Source organism: Watersipora subatra, chromosome 3 (assembly GCF_963576615.1).
Source record: "Watersipora subatra chromosome 3, tzWatSuba1.1, whole genome shotgun sequence".
NCBI lineage: Eukaryota > Metazoa > Bryozoa > Gymnolaemata > Cheilostomatida > Watersiporidae > Watersipora > Watersipora subatra.
The window spans coordinates 39300859-39324195 of record NC_088710.1 but is presented as its reverse complement, the minus strand read 5'-3'; the positions used below and the strand labels follow the sequence as shown (position 1 = coordinate 39324195).

Below are 23337 nucleotides of genomic sequence, written 5' to 3'. Positions count from 1 at the left end.
AAAGAGTCGACGAGTGATAAATATACTGTCGCTTCTTTAGCCAATCATCAGCACAAAATTTTTATATAGGTCATAATAAATTTTATCACTCGTAAACTGTGTTGTCTGTCATCTCGAAGATTCTCGTTGTTAGAGAATTTACTCAATTACTAGATTGGAGTCATTATTTAATTTACTGAATTCATTGACATCGTTACTAAATTACTGTATCGACACATTTTATTGACAAACAACATAATTGTAAAAATGCCTCTAGTTCCAGCGAAGGTGACTCAGAGTTTTCTGAGCATCAGGTGGTTAAAGATTGAGGCAGACAGCTTATGGATAGAGCTGACAGGTGTCAGCAGTGTTGACAGGTGTCAGCAGTGTTATGCTGCAGAAGAAGATAGGAGAATGGAAGTAAATCTATCTTTATACATTTACTAGCTAATAAAATTATAACTTTTTGCTATAACCAATCATCGCTTCATAACTTTCTTATCGATTCACCTAGTTATAATATTTGCTTCAAATTTTCTTTGGCAGTTTTAGCTAGGAAATTATATTTATGATTAAAATTTATGTTCACTTCTCACTTTTAGAAAGTGAGGAATATCAATTGATCAATGCTCATCTTTAACTCCCAGAAACACGCTTCAAATTGTTGGCTTAGTGTACTTATGCTTTTGTTAAACATTTATTCATTCTGAAAATTACACTCGTAATTTATCTAAATCCCAAATTGAAAGCTTTCAGTAGAAACGCGCTAAATGACATATCTATGAATGACAGAGAAGAGAGTACAGTTTCTAACTCATCCAAGATTTGGTATGAGCCGTGGAGGTTAGTAAACCACCATTTGTATTCACTGAGAGCAACTTTTTACTGCAAAAAATAATGCTGAATAATTTGAAAGAAAAAGATCAAACAATTGCTCTTTCATTAGTTTTTCAATAGAATTTTGATTGAGTTGACAAGAGTTGGTATGCAAAACAATCATTGGATGAAGCGTCAAAGTTTTTATAATTTATATTGAGAGAGTAAGAGAAGGGAAGAGTCTTTATACGGTCACTCGAGTATTAAAAATTTCTCACCCTTTACTGTGTCATTTTACTGTTACTTGTTTACTTTCAAATCATTCGATTCTTTTACGCAGCATTATTACTGGGTCAACCTTGCTTACATTGTCAATGATTTAACTAGCAAATACAAAAGAGCGAGTCTGAGCACTGAATATTGGCAAGCAGCCTTTGATAATACCCATAATATCCTTTAAAGCTTGCCTTTAGATTAGTCAGTTTAAAATAACATACTGCATACACGAGTCACACACGCCTCATACATACTGGCACAAGGCAGCTTGACAACCTGGTTAGTTCCATGTTAGCTAGGTAGGTGAGTGTTGCCTTAGACATGCATGTCAGGTGAATGCTGCCTTAGACATGCATGGACATCACAGCCCAAAGTATTTTATTCATCAACTGGTAAGCTGTCTTACTTCTTACGCTCAAACACTCTTACCTTTTATTTCAACAACATGTCCGACTCTCTCTGATACATCAAGTATATGCACAGGATATGCACAGGATATGTACAGTATATGTACAGTATATGCACGCTATACATACTGTAAATGTATAGTATAAGTATGGTATATGTACGCTGTATGTACAGTTTTAGTATGATGTATTAAAAGATATATATATATGGTACGTGTACAGTATATGTACAATATATGTATGGTATGTGTACGGTATATGTAAAGTATATATACAATATAAGTTCACTATATGTACGGCATATGTACAGTATACATAAGGTATATGCAACTTAGTAGCCGTGATCAAAGGAATATATAGAGTGATACATACAAATGATTAATTTCTTCACAGTAGAGTTAGTAGTAGGAAGTATTTGTGCAGTTGTTCATGGCCATTCTTCTTCAAGCTTTTAACATAAAAGTAAAGAGCCTCTGATGAAACCTGTATTAGTATAATAATATAACACACAATGTAGTACTATAATATATATAACATTACTGTAACATAAATATATAATAGTAATTATATAATAGTAATATAATATGAAAATATAATACTTCCATGATGCAAATATAAGATAGTAGTATAATATAAAATATATATATATATATTAGCACTGTAGTATAAATTTGGTATGCTATTATATTTGTGCATAAAAGAAATTCTAATTTGTGTTGGGAGTACTAGCTATCAGCTGACACTGAATCTTTTAGGAAGGCTGATTAGGATATGAAACTCAGCTTGTAGACAGCTCTGTAATCTATGAGATCATACAAATGAATTTCTAAAAATTTCTATCAAATCTGGCTCATGTCTGAATGTTCATAATCACCGCCATTCACAGTTCATTCGGCAAGCAATTTTACAAAAAATACTTCCTGAAAGTAGCTTTATTTTTTACTTAAGATGCCACACAAGATGCTGCGCTACATAGACTGTGTCACAAAGAATCACAATATGTAATATAATAGGTATATGAGTGTTAATATATATATATATATATATATATATATATTGCTAGCTTTGAGCAACACTGAGGAGGCTTCGATAGCCGAAACAGTACCGTCTGTAGCATGAGTAAATCTATCTTCCTCAAAGTTTGTTGTCTGTCCTTCGATATGTCCAACTATACATATAGCTATTACAATTTTAGAAATACAATTTCTAATTTCAATTTATAATATATATATATATATATATATTTCGCATGTTTCGTGTGCCAGTCAATTTCCTCATCATCAGGGCGAAGGTCCATTGTAAGAGCAGCCGATTGAAATTCAGCTAGCAACTTATTTGAAGTGGCCATGGAGGCTGCATAGGCTTTGATGCTTTGCTCTTCCGCTTTCACTGTCTGCTGTACACTTTTGAGTCCCCTACCGCCATCTTTCCTATCGAGATACAATCTAGTAGTATCAGATTTTGGGTGGAGTGCTCCATGCATGGTCAGCAGTTTACGAGTTGCTATATCTGTTTCCTTGATGGCTTCCTCAGTCCACTTTATTATGCCTGCTGGATACCTTATTACTGGCAGTGCGTAGGTATTTATTGCCATGACTTGGTTCTTGGCATTGAGCTGGCTCCGTAGGACCCACCGAAGACGTTTCTTGTATACAGTAATGGCGTTGTGACGTATATATATACGTCACAAATAAATATATATATATATTTGTGACGTATATATAAATATATATATATATATATATAAATATATTTATATATTTATTATATATATAATATATATAAATAATATATATATATATATATATATATATATATATATATATATATATTAACACTTAAGGATATACTAATCTATTGGTCAAGGTATGATTAATCTTCGAAGGTAGAGGTAGTTGAAGGTAAGCTAATCTATTGGGCTGAGGTTTTCCAACTTGATTTTCTTTTTATTATGGTTCCTACCAGCAGGGCAAACATAGACTTTTAGGTTTATTCAAACACATCTCTAATAAAAGCCCTAACCGAAAAACACTTTTTTATTCTTGTTTCTATTATAACAACCTTTCACTATCTTTGGTTTGATCAAGCAATTTTATTTTTGACTTCTACTGATCTTGCAATCAATTTCGCTACCGAATTTATTTTTATCTCTGCCCGAATCTTTTTTGCTGTTCACACAAATGTTCACATAACATTACTAATTTTGTGATAACTTGAGAAAGAATGAAGATATCCACTTAATTTAAAAACAAGTTGGTGAGAAGAAGATAACTTATTAGGAAATAGATAAAAGTCTTAAATAAATTTCGATAAAAACGACAAAGATTTTGCGAACTTTACCAACAATATTTTGACGGCAGTTTCAATAGTCATATTTTGATTGTTTTGAGTATTCGGTTACTATTACAGTTTTTCACATGAAATACATGCACCGGAAGAGTCAGAATTGCTCGTTAAGAGTTACTGGAGTCCCGATGGCTAAAAATGTTAGAAGCTTCTACAGCTGTAAATGCTCGCCGTATTTTATGTTGTCCGTGCTTTTTTCGGAGTGAACTTTCTGTTTGATAATCAGTGAGCTGCTAGGGAGAGGTCTGCTGATTAGTCTACATTGTTGGCAACAAGCTTGTTTTCATGATGACCAGATTTTATTGGTCTATCTGAAGCAAAAGCTGAGTAATTATAAATGAACCATCGCGCTGTCTAAAAGCCGATGGATAGGATTCTGGCCACAAAGAAAAGATAACCCGAGCCGACACGTCGTCTTGCGATAGTGAAACAGTTAAGGGATTCTTGTTGATGGTGAGCTAGGACATAGCTATGACGTCGTTCAACCAAGTCTAAACTGATAAGATCATCTAGCAAAGAGAGGCATATGAGCATTATTTGAGCCTGACAAGGAGCTCTTCAATATCAAATATAATAATCGCATTTGCACACAGGTATTATACATGTACATATACATGTACTAACATTAGCATATGCCTTAAACTTCTTTCCTTTCCAGTTAGATAGCCCGCAGCATGCGTGTATGCATGTACAGCATGCGTGTATGCATGCTATACATGCATTTTTAATGCAAGTCGCTACATTGCTCTAATGACAACAATCTAGGAATGCATTAATTGAGAGCAACTATTCTTAATTCTAGCGAAGGCACATTCTTGGGTTTTCAATCAGATAAATCGTGGTGCATCTATATCAGTGGTTCCCAACTACCTTGGAACCATGGACCCCCTGAGCTCCTTATCTAAAAGTCACGGACCCCTTTATAAACATCATACTATATTGTGTTTATAATAATGCATTGTAAATTGAAATGTTTTATTTTTCATGGATATTAGTATATCGCTGAAATTGAAGAGGGAGAGAGAGAATTACTTGTTTGCTGGTTAGAGGTTTTGTTGTTTTGTACTAGCCGGAAATCAGGTACTCTCCAGCGATTGATGCACATAAGTGATAAAAGTCTGGACTCAAAAAACCTAACAAGACCACGCGACCACCCCGCGGGAACTGCATTAGCCCTGAAACCCAGGCTAGCACAATCCCAGCAGAGCTCGATCATTAAACCCCACCTATATGATAGCCGTCGCCTATCCTTTTAGGGTTTTATATCATTGATCCAACCACTATAAGACAGAAATAGCTGTAAATAGCTAGGAAAACCAATGCTGGCACCAGCTTGTGGACCCCCTCAAAACCTCCTGTGGACCCCTAGGGGTCCATGGACCACCAGTTGGGAACCACTGATTTATATGGAAAATAAAAGTTCTTATACTGAGCACTGCAATGCTTAGAGCAAACCTCTTGTTTCACAAACAAATCAGAGTTACAGTATGGAACTCTCGCTCTCTGCTCTTATAGCTCTTCCTTTATGAGAGAAATTGTTCAAGCTTGCGGAACACCATTCTTATTATAGTAAAGATAATGTTGAAAAGCTGAAAGACAGTCAGTTATTTATAAAACGCTGATCGTCTTATAAACATGCTTGAAGCCATCACACTGAAGAAGTAATATAAGTAGTATTTAAAGTGATTCATAAAAGACTGCTTTGTACAGGATTTGAACTCATGACATTCCCATTAAAGGACCAGCAGTCTATTACATGTACCTGCACTCTATTACATTTACCTGCACTTTATTACATGTACCTGAACTCTATTACATGTACCTGCACTCTATTACATGTACCAGCACTATATTACATGTACCAGCACTATATTACATGTACCTGCACTCTATTACATGTACCAGCACTATATTACATGTACCTGCACTATATTACATGTACCTGCACTCTATTACATGTGCCTGAACTAAGTGCTGGCGAAAAATTGTAAAAACACAGAGGGTTTATGTGTACTAACAGACATCCACCCTCACAGTCACCCACACAGCCGCCCATTTGACCGCGCACACACGCAAACACGCAGTGACAAAGTTGGCTTTATTAATATGAATGTTGTATATGTATAAAAGTATTGTATTTAACATACTGTACATGTGTACAACTATTACATCTAACACGCTGTACATGTGTACAAGTATTGCATCTAACATACTGTACATGTGTACAAGTATTTCATCTAACATGCTGTACATGGGTACAAGAATTACATCTAACGTGCTGTACATGTGTACAAGTATTATGTCTAACATACTGTATATGTGTACGAGTATTACATCTAAAATACTGTATATATATACAAGTATTAAATCTAACATGCTGTACATGTGCACAAGTATTACATCTAACATACTGTATATGTGTACAAGTATTACATCTAACATACTGTATATGTATACAAGTATTAAATCTAACATTCTGTACATATGTACGAGTATTACATCTAACATGCTGTACATGTGTACAAGTAAATTCTAGCACAAGTTTACTGATTTGCCATGCTGCAACTTTGGAGGCTGTTTAAAAAAGAAAAGGTTGACACAGGAGTTTCACTCTCAAACCGTCCTGCACGAGGAGGCAAACCTTATGTTAGTTCAATACTGCTGCTAGCAGACAAGCTCTGTCACCTCGTTGACACAATCAGAAAGCTACACGCGGTCACATAGTGCCTCTTCTGGTCAGCTTAGCTCCTGCAAACCCTCATGAGTCAAATTTGCTTTCTTTTTGTCAAACAAAAGTCTGTGTAACTTTGAAACAAAGTGCATATACAATACTATCAAATCAATTTAACATGCTCGTAAAGAAGATTATGGTGCAAAAAATGTGTTAACGGTTACAATTTATACCATGTGAGTTATGCTATATCTTGTGCAAAACACTGTCTGTCATCACTTGTACAAGACACTGTACACCATCACTTGTACAGGACACTGTCCACCATCACTTGTACAAGACACAGTACACCATCACTTTCAACCATATTTTCCAGATGTTAAAACTAGGGCAGCATGTTTAGAAAATAAACTGAATTGTGAGCTGTGGTAAGGTGGGTTGGCGATTGCAAGAAAGTTTCATAAAAGTTCAGTTGTTTATTTTTTCAAGCAATGTTGGCAAATCCTGGCTAAATATGGAAGATTTTCAGGTATTATTCAGGCCTATAAAGACGAGAGCATCGGTGGATTCTCTTTTTGGATAGGGAAACTTGAGTTAGCTGCTAACCTACAGAGAGTTTCTCCCTTTTCTAAGTTGCTGCTTTCTCTGTTCTCGCCATTCCTGCGTTATCAGGATATCAACAGCTTCGTACTCAAGTCAAAAGTATTTATAAGAGTTTTAGAGGTAGTATGTGTAAGGCATTTACTATTGATTTTACTCCATCTTGTGTGCAGTTGAAGAGTAGGGTGTTTGATGGTGAGTCGGCTGACCTTTCCGACATTACGCGTTTGATCGGGCTAGTCAGTCAGACTCATGTCGATCCACTTATCAGGCGTGCTTTTCTTTCTGGCTAATCAACTGATGTGGCTATGCAGTTAAAATCAACTGTAAATACTGATCAGCTAGAACGGTAGAGCTAGCTCTATGTTAGCTTTTAGGGAAGTGGCTGTATTTTGTTCTAAGTTGAATTGAAACAAAATAACGCACTACAATTGTATCCTTTGTTTAGGTAACAGTCATATCACAAGTGATGGTCTTACTAATGCTTAGAAAAGTGAAAATGATGGTCAGCCAGGTCATAGATGTCTTGTTTGTGATTCTACTGATCATTTTGCTCTCAATTTTTGTAATGATTCAAAAAAAGAGAGAGAGAAAAACTCTACAAAAATTCCGTTGTAGAGTTTCACCGGAAAATATTCACTATGAGTCACCTTTGTGTCACATTTTTCCAGAGTACTTGTGTCACATCTTTCTAGAGTACTTGTGTCACACCTTTCCAGAGTACTTGTGTCAGATCATTTCAGAGTACTTGTGTCACATCTTTCCAGAGTACTTGTGTCAGATCATTCTAGAGTAATTGTGTCACATCTTTCTAGAGTACTTGTGACACATCTTTCTAGAGTACTTGTGTCACATCATTCCATCAGACTGTCTCACATCACATCCATCTGACCTTGCAATGATCTATGAATATTTCAATTAGAACTTTTAAATTTTACATAATATTGGGCCAAGTTTACCTTGCAATGAATTTTCTCGAATTGCAATTTAAAGTTTCAAACTAATATAATACTGACATCACTACAGCTCATCAATTCATTGTCAGGAAATATATCATATTCATTGCTATATATCTTTTAAATAATGTAGTTTCTACTGTCTAGCAAAGCCTGAATCTAATTGCTAGAATTAACGAGGTCAAGCATATTTCTTGACATACTTTTATATAATTAGTAGCGGAGTGTCAGAGATCTTTTATGTCACAGAGCTGAGATCGAAATGTAATTACTATACAGAACACACATTATTTTATAATTCATAAATTTGCAAAAATATATCTCACTACTCTATGTTTTTCATTCTGCAGGTTACTAATAAAAAAGACATGGCCGCCATGGCTCTTCACGCTGTCACAGGATATGGTAAGAAACTGTTTGACTAAGTGTCTGGCTACAGTGGCTAACAATTCTAAAATTTTAACATTGAAATTTGTTGCTCGTAGAGTGACTCATAGAATGACTCATAGAGTCACTAGATAAACGCAGCAATAAATGCGCGTATTTTCCATTGATTGTTCCATTGATCCATTTTTCATTCAATATTAAAAGGTTGGTTGCCTGAAGATTTGCTTGTGTTGGTATAAAGTTTTACACCTGCGAAACCATAGTTTAGACCCAATTGCTGGCAAACCATTTACCATTTCATCGTACAAACTATATAGCCTGAAGACCTGAACGCTGAGTACTAATATTTAGCTTTTTACTGCAATACTAGCAATCATTAACCATCTCTAACAAACCTGAGATAGCAATCTATGCTAAAATTAGTGAGTTATTGTGTGCACATCTGCTCCAACATAAGTATACTTGTTTCACGATGATCACAAAAGCATTAAGATGATATATGCATCATATAATATGCAGTATATAATATACATTATATATTGGATATGTTATATAATGCATATTACATGATATATGCTATATAATATGATATACGTTATTACGATATTATGTTATATAATGTATGCTATATGATACATTTTATATAATATAAATGTATAATGTTTTATGATAAAAATCAATATAATTAATTAGAAATTTAGCGAATAGATTTGTACATTTTTTGAATACAGATGTCTTTTGTTGAGTACAGATGTCTTTTGTTGAGTACAGTTGTCTTTTGTTGAGTACAGTTGTCTTTTGTTGAATACAGATGTCTTTTGTTGAGTACAGTTGTCTTTTGTTGAGTTTAGCTGTCTTTTCTTGAATATAGCTGCTTTTTGTGGAGTACAAATGACTTTTGTCAAGTGCAGATGTCTCTTGTTGGGTACAGATGTTTTGTTAGGTACTGGAAAGGATTTGTGCTGTCGCCTTTACCAGTTCCACATGCAAGAATAATTCAGTGCGCTTTGAGTTTAACACATTTATTTGCTGCGCTTATGATCATAGAATAAGACGTTCAACAGCTCACAAGCAAGCTCAAATGGGCTCTAATCTTTCTCGTCTTGTTTGTGCCTTTTATACAAATCTTCGGCAGGAGCCCTGTCTCCTTGTATATGTCCCAGGTCGAGCTGGCCAAGGCTGTCCTGAGTTGTGCCGAGTTGGTTTAAACTGAGTCAAGGTGTCATCTTTCACACTCTCCTCCCCATGGGCGGCTCTAGTCTCTAAATCCACTGTTGTGCTCTCCTCAATCGTTTGGCACGTCCAGCCTCTATATCGCTTCTGCTTCCCAGTGGCTCAGGTCAGCCTAGGATTGGGCTGCATTGGTTCAGACGTATGCATTTCTCATGTTCGTTCAGCTCCTCTACACAAGTTGCCCCTTTCGAATTTTCTTTGGCTGACTTCTCTAAATCTAATGGGAAGCACCAACAACTGGGGTACTACCCTCGTTGGTGGAAGTTCTTGGAGACTATTTTCCAATTGGTTTGGTCAGGCTTCTTTCATATTAGGGTCCCTCCTAGGCTTTAAATTGGCTAGAGCTGGTCCCAGTTTTTCTGGGCAAGCGTGGTAGGGTTTTGGTTTTGCTTCACTCTGTATGGAAGATAGTCCTTGCCTTTCTTCTAATTATCTATGGTTAGCCCAGACCTTTAGGACTTGGTATGGCTCCACGAACTTTGCATGCAGTTTGAGGTTGTCTTCCTTTTACTTGCATTTGTCCGTGAGCCAGACCCAATCACCTGGCATGTACAAAAAAAGTTCTTCCCAGTCTTCTTGTCAAACTTCCATCTGGTTCTGCAGTAGAACTTCGTGCACGGTTTCGAGTTTCTTTTGAACTCTTATTGATTGCTCACTGGTTGGGAAGAACTCGGTTGGGGAGAGTAATTCTTTAGCTGGTCTGGCCATCTCAGCTTGTCCCAGCATCAGCATATTTGCCCTTTTCTTTGTTGCGGAGTGGGAAGTACCTCGATTTGTCATTATCAGCTGGACAAGTAGGTGTACCACTCGTCCTGCTGTCGAGCGAGCAGCAGCGCTCGCAATGAGTTTCCCAGTCCATGGTTGGTACGCTCCCCTATCCCGTTTGCCTGGGGGTGTTATGAAGTAGTGTCTGTTTTTCCTATGTTTCAAAGCAGGCACAATTCAGCTATCAATTAGCTTTTAAACTGTGCTCCCTGGTTCATGTGAATTTGTTTTAACAATCCCAGGTAGCGGGATACCTTGTCATCAAGTGTGCTGGTCACCGCTTGCGCTCTGGCATCTGGAAGGATTAGGGCATCCTACCACTGGGTGAAATGGTCTATAAAGCACCAACACCAATTTATTGCCTTTTGAGATAGTGGGAGTAGTCTAACTAGATTTACAGCTACCTTCTGACAGGGCCTGCCTGCATATAGTCTCTGTTTTCTACCGAGTGTTTTGGTGCCATCATGCTTCATCTGTCTTGGTGACCTGGCACACCTTCCAGCTTTTTACTAGCCTCTTGACTGTAGCTGTCAGGCTTGGCCAGTACCAAGTAAGCTGGAAGTGGCTTGTCGTCCTTTCCACTCTAGAATGGGCCAAGGCGTGCGTCTGCCACATGGTGGTTTTTCGAAGGACTAAAGGGCAAATGGTGCACCATCTTAGATGGTTTTGGTGCCAATCGAGCTTCCAGTATTTAATCTGGCTAAAGTCAGAAAGATTTTTGCATTCGGTTCAGAATTTTTAGCTCCCTGTCTCCTAACCTTAGTGTTTTGCTGCTACTTTGCATCCGGTGGTAATGGTTTGGCAGTACATGGTGACCACGGGATGTCTGTCTATAGCTTTGCCAGTTTGCTTTTCTGGCTAGCTTCCTCAGCAATCATTTGTGCTGTGATGAGCCCTTTGTTTTTCTGTGTCTTTGGATTGGCTGTTGAAGGGACCATTTCATGGAATTATCGTCTGTGACCAAGTTCAAGCTCGCCACTTTCAAGGCGAGAATCCCATTTGAGCTACCGATCAGTGTTTTTCTGGATATGTGACCTTGCCCAGGTTCAATCCTGCCTCGCTTGGGGCGAGAGTTCTGTACAGGCAACCAGTCGGTATCTGCATGATTGACTGTCTCCGTTCTTCCTCTGCCAATTCCTTCCAGGATGGGCTTCTATTTATTTGTTTGATACTTTCGCAGTGATGGCAGTCTTTACAGGTTTGTCTACTTGGGCCATCTGCATCGCAGTGTTTTAGGCTAGATCGATGGGTTTTCAGGTAGTCGAAGACTGTTTGTTCCTCATCTGACTATCTCCATGTCTCACTCTTGGTCATCAGCTTGTGCAAGGGGTAGGCTACTGTGGTGAACTCGGGATTGTATTGCAGATAGTACTCGTCAGTTTCCAAGAAATCTTGGAGCTTTTTGATTTCTCAGAAGTTGACCATTCCTGAGCTGCTTCTACCTAAGCTGGATTGGTGGACATTCATTCTTGGCTCACAATGTGTCCCAGGAACATACCTGGGGTTGGAGCAACTTGCACTTTGAAGACTTCGGCTTTAGTCCAGCCTTTCGGAGTTTCTGGAAGACTTCCTTGAGTTGGTGCAGGTGCGTCTCAGAGTCGGGAGCAATGACGATGATGTTGTCGAGGTATAACAACAGTGTTTTTTAATGGAAGCCATGTAGGACTCGCTCCATGTACCTGTGGAAGGTAGCCTAGGCCGAGGTCAGACCGAATGGCAGCACCTTCTATTTCTATAGGTCAGACCTAGTAAAGAAAGTAGACTTTTCTTGGGCAAGAGCATCCAAAGGTATTTGTAAATACTTGCTGACTAAATCGAGCGTACTAAAGTATTGATTGTCAGATAAGACATCCAGGCTGTCGTCTAACCAAAGAAGAGGGTACGACTGCAGTGACTGCAGTGACTCTCGATGCACTGACTGCAGTCAGTGCATCGGGAGTGTGTCTCAAAGTCTAAGACCTGGCCCTTGAGCCATGTTAGAGAACTCCTCAATCAGCCCCATGGGACAATTTTTCCTAGTGATAATGCGGCAATACAACACCGTTTTTGTCTGGGCCAGTACCACTACATCCCTTAACACTTGCACTTTGCTTTGCAGCAACCATCTGTGTCAATCTGTACAGACCAGTGGCTTGCAATCCACTTAGACCACAGGCTGCTCAAATTTTAGGAAACATTGATGAGCCACCAAAAACGGCTCACCCAGTATGACATTTTCGCTCAGTATGGCATTCACATACTAAGCTCAGACTTCTTCAGTCTTTATGTTCCTTAATCGGATGGGCAGTCTGATGATCTCAGAGAATGGCAGTCTCGTTCTATCTGCTAACAGATCATGGCTGTCACTTTCGTCGAGCCAGTCCCGTATAGTGCCGGGCAACGAGTCAAAAACTTGTTTGCTCAAATTTGCACAAGTTGGTCTTATGACCTGTGTTCAGCAGAAACTGAATGGGTCAGTCCTTCCAACCTTTTGGGAAAGAAATACCCTACAGGATGAAAGTATTCGCCGAGTTAATTATTGCGCATTTGCCTTTTTCATGCATATTCGCGAACTAATTTATTTACGGAAGAACAAAATGACTCTCTATTCAGAGTTAACTCTATTGCAGCTAGCAATAGAGTTAACCCTTCGCATGCATACATCGTGTGTTTAGGTTTCTATTTCGCTGACAACTACGAGTCGACCATGCTAAGCTATAAATTTCTTGCTGCGCTCAAAGGTTTTCACAAATATTTGTCGCTTTGGAGGCCTTTGATGAACCAACAACTTGTGGTAAGTAATGAGATTTTTCAAAACCATTTACCAAATTAATAATTGAATTTTACTTAGGTTCTTCGGTAAAACGCAATATTTATTTTTCCATCCCTACCGCTTCATTATTCATTTTAGTGTGAGAGAGGAGCCCAATAATCTGCACGGCCCATTTTCAGTAAAGCTAATAAATGCAGACTGCGCAACGGTTGATCATCTACCCCGTGAAATAAGTAGAGTAAGCAGCTTTTTTATCATACACAGAGGCACAATGACTGCAAGGTTTGTGGATGTCATTCCTAGAAGATCACCGATCATTCAGGGAGGTCTTGAAATTGAGGTAGAACTGATCGCAGCTGCTAACGAAGAGAATATATCTGTTTTAAAAAAGGAACAAGAACGCCTTCACGATCACAAATTTTTGGCCAACCGGCAGAGCGTTGCAATAGTAAGCCACGAGAAGAGTTATGATGATAACTGCCTTACCAGTCATGTAGCAGGGAGAGAATCGCCTTCAACACCTACTCAAGACGGCGACAGCGATATGGCGCTGCTATTACCAAAATAACTAGTCAGAGCACCATTACACGCTAGTATTTACTTATCAAGGGTATCAGTTTAGTTTAATTGCCAGACAACCGCCATGTGGGCCAAACTTTTTTATTTACTCTATTCATTGTTTGTAAAATTTTATTTGTATTTGAAATATTGTGTTTATACAGCCAAGTTTGTAATTAATTATAATATATTTATACATAAGCAAATTCATAAGCTAAGCATAATTCAAGCTGAGCTATAAATTTTTGACTTTATCCAGAGGTTTTCATGAATGTTCATTGATTCGGAGGCCTTTGGTGAACCAAGAACTTGTGGTAAGTAATGAGTTTTTTTCAACGTAAAGATCTGCAGGAGATTTTTTCGATGATGATGCGTGCCAAAATCCGAATAACTTGTGACAACTTTGAATTATTTTGTAAAGTGAGATGCATTGGCAATGAGGTTAACTCAAAGCCCGGCAATGATTTTAAAAAATAGGAGCTCGTCTACGTTAACTACTTCAGCCTAGCAACTAGTTTTTAATTTGAGGCAGTAATTATTTTCCTTCATGTTTAACAATAATCCTAATTATTCGCGAAATTTAATAGTTTGCGGAATCGGCTGTTTGCGAAATCGCGAATTATCAAATCCATCGAATATTTTTATCCTGTGGGGTAGCTGGTGGAGTAAGGCCAACTCGTAGCCTGTACCATGGCTAGATTTTCTGGGGAACCCTCTAGGGGTCTGTGGTGCTTCTCCTTTGCAGGGGAGCAAACTCTGTTTTTGGGGCTGCTCGAGGTCAACATGCTGGTCCGTCAAGGGTTTTTTTTAGAATGGTGTATGTGAGAGTGTCTGGTGAGAGCCATTTTGGAATTTTTTGGAGTTTTTGACGGAGAGGATTTGGTGATCTCTCCTGTGTTTCTGGCTATGCCTCTCTAGCTCATGCATGGGGTGTAGGTTGAGTCTGTGGTTAGGGTAGAGTCAGAGTTAGCTTCATCCAAAGACTGGTAGTAGTTTCCTGTCTCCACAGGGGCACCCTGTGCACAAAACTTCCTCTGTTTAGTCTTTGCCAGGTAAAACTAACTGTCGATCTCTTTAGCCTCGAATGACCTTATTTGTTTTTTGGAGATCAGAGGGAAGCCTTGGTACAGTCAATAGCCAATGCTACTACTGTTAGCCTTCCGTCATTTCCCAAAGCTGGCTTTATTTTTGGAGCAATCCTTGCAGATGCGCCCCTGTCTGTTACACCTTAGCACAGGGTAGCCTGAATGCGTTTCCTTCCTTCTGGGATAATCTTACTCCTGGAGCCATTCCATCTTCTTGATGAGTGGACCAACTGGGCTATTTAGCCAATGATCTCAGTCTCTGCAGACTTCACCTGATTGGGAAGCCCTTCTTTCATAGGCTAGATAGAGAGACAGGCAGGCTGGCGCTCTTTCTTTTTGCATCTGGAGTTCGTCATAATTAGCCGCACAACTGGTAACGACATCTTTAGCATCGTTGCAGAGAAGGGTTGCTGAGTGAGTTGCAAAATGCCTGCATAGCCATCTTGTATTGATGTAGGTTAGGCCGATCTCTGTAGGCAATACAGACCAGCCTGATTGGGAAGCCCTTCTTTCATAGGCTAGATAGAGAGACAGACAGGCTGGCGCTCTTTCTTTTTGCATCTGGAGTTCGTCATAATTAGCCGCACAACTGGTAACGACATCTTTAGCATCGTTGCAGAGAAGGGTTGCTGAGTGAGTTGCAAAATGCCTGCATAGCCATCTTGTATTGATGTAGGTTAGGCCGATCTCTGTAGGCAATACAGACCAGCCTCTCCATCTCCCTAGCATGTTCCTAAAGGGTCCTTTGTTCACTCTGTTGCAGAGCATTGAGCTGGCTCTGGGCCTGCTGGGTGAATAGCCCTAACCAAGCCCTGAGAGTGTCGGCAGCGGCATCAGAGTTCCCAATCCATCTACATATCTCAGCCTGATCCTTCAACACTTTTCTTAGATACAGAAAGGTTGCTTCTTTGCATCAGATATCTCCTAAAACAAGTAATAAAGTACTCAACATTTCCAGTCCTAATGTTCTAAGAAGTTTGACCGGTCGTGCCGGCTCCTGAGGTCTCGGTATTAATAACACTTGTTTTATGGCTTTGACCAATTGAACTGTGCTTGGGTCAGCGCTCCTCGCTCATATACTTGCTATTCGATCTATAAAGGGATTCAAAGTAGGCTTCTGCTACTTTTGAGGCACATTTCTATTGCACCTCGCTGTCTGTGAGGCTGCCTCTATTAAGACAGCCTCTTGCAGTAGCTCAAGTCTTGCGCTGCCTTTTTTCAGGCAGGGCTTGCTTCGAGGCTCTTGATTTTCTTTTTGCTGCTACTTTTAAGGCAGGGAAAGTGCTTTCATTCTGACCTGTGAAGTGGAGCTTGGGATGAAGTAATGCCACTGCTGCAACCAATGTAAAGGGTTTGTGCTGTCGCCTTTACCAGCTCCGCCTACAAAAATAATTCAGTGCGCTTTGAGTTTAACACATTTATTTGCTGCGCTTATGATAATAGAATAAGATATTCAACAGTTCGCAAGCAAGCTCAAATGGGCTCTAATCTTTTTTGTCTTGCCTGTGTCTTTTATATGAATCTTTGTTAAAAGGCCCTGCCTCCTTCTATAAGACACAGGCCAAGCTGGCCCAAGCTGTCGTTAGTCACCCGAGATGGTTCAAACTGAGTTGAGGTACCATCCTTCACAGTACAGTTGTCTTTGTTGAGTACAGATGTTTTTTGTTGAGTGCAAATCTATATTTGTGTATAGTTATCTTTTGTTAAGTGCAGATGTTTTCTGTTGAGTAAAGATATCTTTTGTTAAACACAGATGACGTTTGTTGAGTACCAATGTCTTTTGTTTTGTTGAGTAGTTGCTTTTTGTTGAGTACAGATATCTTTTGTTGAGTAGTACCGATGTCTTTTTGTTAAGTACACATGTCTTTTATTTAGTACAGGTGTCTTTTGTTGAGTGTAGATGTCTTTTGTTGAATACATATGTCTTTTGTTGAGTACAGATGTCTTTTGTTGAGTGCAGATGTCATTGTTGAGTCCAGTTGTCTTTAGTTGAGTACAGGTGTCTTTTGTCGAATACAGATGTGTTTCATTGAGTACAGTTGTTTTTTGTCGAATACAGATGTATTTCATTGAGTACAGATGTCTTTTGTTCATGATAGATGCTTTTTGAGTTCTTAGTACACGAGTGACTTGAGGAGATGATAAATTACTTCAACGCATGTTTGTTTATTCATCTAGATTTTTGCTGCCAACCAATTCGACTGATGCTTAAATTTGGTGCTTCCATATATATAGGTAATAGCTATTAATTAAAAAATTTTCTTGTGTAAATACATTCAGGTATAAACAAAAGCCTATTTATTGGTATATTTCCTTGAAGGTTTTGCTAGATAAACAGCATCTAAAACGCATGCACGCACACTCACACATATTCTCTACACAAAATTTTGTTTAATGAAGACAAGTACATACCTACGGTATTAAGATTTGGTCTGATTTTAGCTCTGATTTTGTCAACTCTCACTGACGCAGATTGTTAATAGATTTTTTTATGTTTCCCTGCCATCTGGCCAACACAAACAGCCACAGATATGTAATGCCTTCTCTGAAAATATTTTCTAGCATATAAATAACCTTAATGAAAGACGCCTCATATCAGTAAGCAAATTCCCAAAGGGCTGACTGGTAGCTCTAATACAATAAACTTTTCATCACACGTATAGCTTTCTACAATGCAATCATAGAATTGATTAAGCGAAATGAGCATATGCTGACATGTCAGGTTAGTGCTATGGCTCACAAGTGCTTGTTGAACAGCAACATACAGGCTGCGCATAACTTATTCCGCTATTAGCTATTTTACCTCATCTCTGGTTAGTGGCATCTAAAGTATGGCTAGTGAGACGACTATCATGCCTTCTGGTGATCTCGCAATGGTGGAGCAATCAGATTACTATGCTGGGAGTATGGAGTCAACCACTGATACAGGCAGCAATGCGTCTATGGATGCCGGACTAGAAGTTCCTTTTCATAAACTGAGTTTGATAAATATTCTCGAGATGTCTTCATCTAATACTTATCTTCCTTCAGATTTGCAAGAGCAAGAAAATATTTTGTCGCAAGCATTTTCATCTGCAAATGTTGACAGCCAACTCAGCATGAGTAAACGAATTGACCAAATTGAGAATACCATCCAGACAAAAGTGGTGAGCATTTTTAAAAGTCATGTTTAAAGAGTTTTAGCAAGTAGTTTGTTCTGTCAAAGCCACTTGTTTCATTCACTTTACATAATCTAACCTAACTGATCAGTAGTACCTGAGTACTCATTTTAACCAAAAGAATGTTTCAAAGTCGATTAAAAAGTAAAGCATTTGATCAGTTTTGTACTGGTCTTTTTTGCATGGACCAGATATTGTCAAACCAATATGATATTAGCAAAATCACATCTACAAAACTGTCCTAGCATTTTTAATTTGAACATCCTGTAGGTACTGCCATTTCTTACAGCAACGCGATCAGAAACCCGAGCCCAAACTTCTACCACAACGAGCTAGATTTTCATCTTCTCCAAGTCACAATGCTAGCCGATTTTGCAAGCGTCCCAAAGATAGAGCGGTCAGTGAAGGAGACTCTCCATACCATATGATTAATGGTAGCTCTTGTCACAGGTAAGTTGCACCTTCCTTCTCAGCGTGTCAACACTGAAAAAAAGAGATGCAAATGCAGCTTGGTGTGCTTTTGGAAGGACGGCAACATGCTAGACATATTTCCTTGTCATATCTCAAATAAAGCTACTTGATACACTGAAAATGTTCCCCACTGAGTGTCTTTGCCGTTTTAGCAATCTGTATTCAAAGGCTTCACTATGCTTATATCTCAAATATGGTTTAGCGACCATTTTATATTCAAAACTAATAAACAATAATGCAGCAGTTACTGTTTTTAGAAGTGGGATGTCGATTTCTTTTGGGCATTTACTATTCATTTAGAAACAAATACAAGTACAATAATATTTACACGCTTATACAGTTGATATAAACTAAGTAAATGGCTTCGAAGCAAGATTCCAGCTTTATTTACTGCTACAGTGACTTTAATAAGGAGTGACGACTCTTATTTTACATGTACCATCATACCTTCATATTTATTGGTTAGTACATGTACCATCATACCTTCATATTTATAGGTTAGTACATGTATCATCTTACCTTCATATTTATAAGTTAGTATATGTACCATCATACCTTCATATTTATTGGTTAGTACATGTACCATCATACCTTCATATTTATAGGTTAGTACATGTACCATCATACCTTCATATTTATAGGTTAGTACATGTACCATCATACTTTCATATTTATTGGTTAGTACATGTACTGTTATACTTTCATATTTATAGGTTAGTACATTCACTGCCATACTTTCATATTTATAGGTTATTACATGTACTGTTATACTTTCATATTTATAGGTTAGTACATGTATCATCATACCTTCATATTTATAGGTTAGTACATGTACTGTTATACTATCATATTTATAGGTTAGTACATTCACTGCCATACCTTTGCTTAGGTGCAATTAAACCAACATTAAGACTACCTCAGATCTGTGATGGATGTTAAACATTAACCCAGTAAGCCTGTAAAAAGAATTGAAGCACACAGCATGTGCTATAGGTAACTAAACCAAGTAAATTATTTAATTATATATATTATACATGAGAACCAGTCATTCTTATCATAATTCTTTCTTGCTTGTTGATTAGCATTTATAATAATTAATTGGTGGTTATGTACACAGCTGTAAACCCATATTAACTGGTGGCTATGTACACAGCTATAAACCTATATTTACTGGTGGCAATGTACACAACTGTAAACCTATATTAACTGGTGGCTATGTACACAGCTGTAAACCTATATTAACTGGTGGCTATGTACACAACTGTAAACCTATATTAACTGGTGGTTATGTACACAGCTGTAAACCTATATTAACTGGTGGCTATGTACACAACTGTAAACCTATATTAACTGGTGGTTATGTACACAGCTGTAAACCTATATTAACTAGTGGCTATGTACACAGCTGTAAACCCATATTAACTGGTGGTTATGTACACAGCTGTAGACATATATTAACTGGTGGCTATGTACACAGCTGTAGACCTATATTAACTGGTGGCTATGTACACAGCTGTAAACCTATATTAACTGGTGGCTATGTACACAACTGTAAACCTATATTAACTGGTGGTTATGTACACAGCTGTAAACCTATATTAACTGGTGGCTATGTACACAGCTGTAAACCTATATTAACTGGTGGCTATGTACACAGCTGTAAACCCATATTAACTGGTGGCTATGTACACAGCTGTAAACCCATATTAACTGGTGGCTATGTACACAGCTGTAAACCCATATTAACTGGTGGCTATGTACACAATTGCAAACCCATATTAATTGGTCGCTCTGCATACAGCTGTGCGCAAGTTCTGTTAATGTACCATAAAACCTCTTTTAGAATGCCGCCTTGAATAGAACGTCATTATAGAAGATAGGTTGACAACAACATCCCCACTCTCTAATTGAACGCCACCTCTGTTTGTTCGCCACTTTGACATTGTTTGATCTTTCGAACACGCAATAGAAAAAAATGATTAAAAAGTGGCCACACAATAGTGCTAACAATGATTCAGTTACATCAATAATAATTAATCTTTTCGTTGTTGCTGTAGTGGTTGCCCTGATATTAGTGACAGTGTACCTGAGAAGATCGATCATCACAATTGTAAGAACTAGACTCTGATTCGAAATCGCTAAGGTCTAAATCATATCCACTGTTTCCAGATTCGTCTATAATGTGATCTACAATCTTACTCGAAAACTTCAAGACCTTTGATGAATGGCGAGAATACTTTTCAGGAACACTGTACAACATAATAGCAGCTATTTTTATGGCCTGTTCTAACTTTAAATCATTAAAAACGTCTATAAAACTTGAAGACGTTATGTCCATCTTTTAGTTCTAAAGCAGCTTTGAAAGCGACACTAACAAAACAATTAATGACTGTATTCCGCTAACTTTTTACATTTTATAATCAAAGTAGTTCTTTGTTTAACTCGGTCTGATACTTCGATGTGTATATAAAATGGTTTAGCTAAAATGCTGAGGCCGACTGCATTAACGTTGCTCTGCCTGAAGGAGAGTGCAAAATATAGGCAACATTAGCATCATTTTTCCCATAAAAGGGTTAAATTTATCTTTCCAAAGTTCTGATGAACTAATCAAAAAATACAGCACCACCCCCTACTTGAACGTCACTTCTAATAAAACACAACTATAGGAAAAGGGTTGAAAAATAGATCGCCTTGGCTTTCAAATAAAAATCTTACATTATGTGAAATTGAAAAATTGCATATTGGAACAGCTGCAAGGACTAGGTTAAATTGAGAAACACTTACGAGTTAATCAATAGAACACCCTGGATGTCCTATCGTAAGACTACCAATAGATTGAAAATGAGTTTATACCGCTAGTCAACCAGTGTGCATCAATGAGTAGGAGTGATGCTAGCTTTAAAGTGATGGATATGTATACTGACCCACTATTACCAATACTTGCTCCTACTGGTCATATTGTTCAAGAGGCATTACAGGAAGCCTTTTTCTCGCATTGAGAAGTCTGGTAAATTCATCCATGATTTCCTTGAGATGGTATCTCTTGAGGCAAATTACATGTTAGTCTATATATTTGCACTATAGGTCATCAGGATAAGTATAGCCACAATTATACTAGTACATTCTCACAACAGCAATACCCGCCAGTTCTTTCAATAAGATGGCCGACTGGCAGATGTTTAAAAGGCTGGTCTTTAGGAACCAAATGGAGTTTGGAAACCAAATATTTTTAGCGGCCTCTTGGAAGGCATGGAGCATATGTGTGTGAAGTCTGGATGAAATTGGCAAAAATTGTGGAAATGCATATAGTTTAAGCAGATCCACAGACAGACAGACACACACACACACCACACCGCACACACGCACACTGCACGCGCGCGCACGCACACACACCACACACACAATGACAAAGTGGGATTGTTATCGTGCATAGTGCCCATTCATTGACAAGATAAATATACTATACTTTGTGAATGTAGTCATCCTAGCTCTAGTAATACGCAACTAATAATTTAGATGTCATATTTGCTACAAGGACAAGATATTCAAGACAAGATATCTAAGTTAATATAAAATATAAAAGTTTAGGGCGGGAGAGGTCTGAACTACAACAATAATATTGCTTCTGTACCTCTGGTTATAACCGTTATTACATTCCTTGCCACCAAATTGACCGCGCTACCACTCTATGTTCAGTAGTACGACATGAAAGCAGGAGTAATATATGCTGACATACAAAGTTTACATTTTCTGAAGCCACCTCAGCAGGTTCGCAGCTGACTAAGATCAACTCCAGAATTGCATTTACAATTAAAACGAATGTTGATGAAAATATTAGCTAAATATGACAGCAAATTCGTAGTAATATCTATATGGTAAAACTACAAAGGTAAGCAACTTTCTGTGCCCAAGCAACCTAAATTGCCTTTGATTCGCATTTTTATATTACAGGATAGAATTGCCATGTCAGGTCTCTGTAACTAGTCTAAATGCCAACATCGGACTTCCTATGGATAGACTCAGTAATAAGCTATTCAACTCTACAGAGAGATCCCACACTTCATTAGGAGTTATCTCTCCAAGACGTAGCCAGAATGGGTCAAGTTGTTTTCGGTGCAGAGGTCGGACTCCGAGACAATATGTCATTCATCCTGATTGGGTGAGTGAGAGCCTGTCAATAGGCAAAGCTCAGCTCACTGATAGGGGAGGAGAGGATTTTATTGACTATACAAAAAGGTCTCAGAGCTGTCCTCCCCCAATCAGAAATGTTATAACTTGGGACAACAACTACACAGAGAGTAACAAGAAAGTAAAGGGGACCAAAGGGTTTGAATAATGTTAATTTTTCTCCAATTCTACATTCCTCACTTGGTTGTTTACTCTGTAACTGATGTCTCGTAGCCTTCAAATTTAAGCTTTTAATAGTAGACTATTAACTAATGGCATAATAATAAACATCTGAGCTATGCTGTTTCATTGTATTTTTTTTCTCAACTGATTATACACAAGTAGCACCATAAATAATATAAGATAGAAAGGCAGCAGCTCTCCTTCAGCATTCTAGTCTCCCCGGTGAGCGAGCTCCAATGGGTTACCTATGGTTATTATATTGATTAAGAGTGAACTTGCGGCTAAGCGTGTACTCATCAATCCATGTAATTGCGAGCTGAGCAGATTGCTAGCTTGACTTGTGCAGAGCTCCCACTTCCTCAAGCTGTAATCATCTGCCCTATTGCTGGCTTAATTTTGCCAAAGGCTAGACTGATTGGTTATATAGCCAGCAACAGAAATGTCACAATGCCTCAGGCTAATATGATACAAATTTTATTGTTTGTAAATTGACCTATGAAGACCAAATATAGTTTGTGAACTACTTC

At 38.1% G+C, this 23337-nt stretch overlaps 1 protein-coding gene across 2 annotated transcripts; it reads left to right on the top strand.

Annotated features, from left to right (window-relative positions):
* Nucleotides 1-1343: 1343 nt before the first annotated feature.
* On the top strand, nucleotides 1344-23337 carry LOC137391606 (uncharacterized). 2 transcript variants are annotated; one of them, XM_068078119.1, is made up of 5 exons: nucleotides 1344-1463; nucleotides 8402-8456; nucleotides 17862-17977; nucleotides 18279-18439; nucleotides 22412-23337. In XM_068078119.1, the coding sequence occupies exons 1-5, from the start codon at nucleotides 1422-1424 to the stop codon at nucleotides 22794-22796; spliced, it is 759 nt and encodes a 252-aa protein (XP_067934220.1). In that variant the 5' UTR covers nucleotides 1344-1421; the 3' UTR covers nucleotides 22797-23337. The 2 variants fall into 2 exon arrangements, with proteins under 2 accessions (XP_067934220.1, XP_067934221.1); XM_068078120.1 differs by lacking the exon at nucleotides 17862-17977.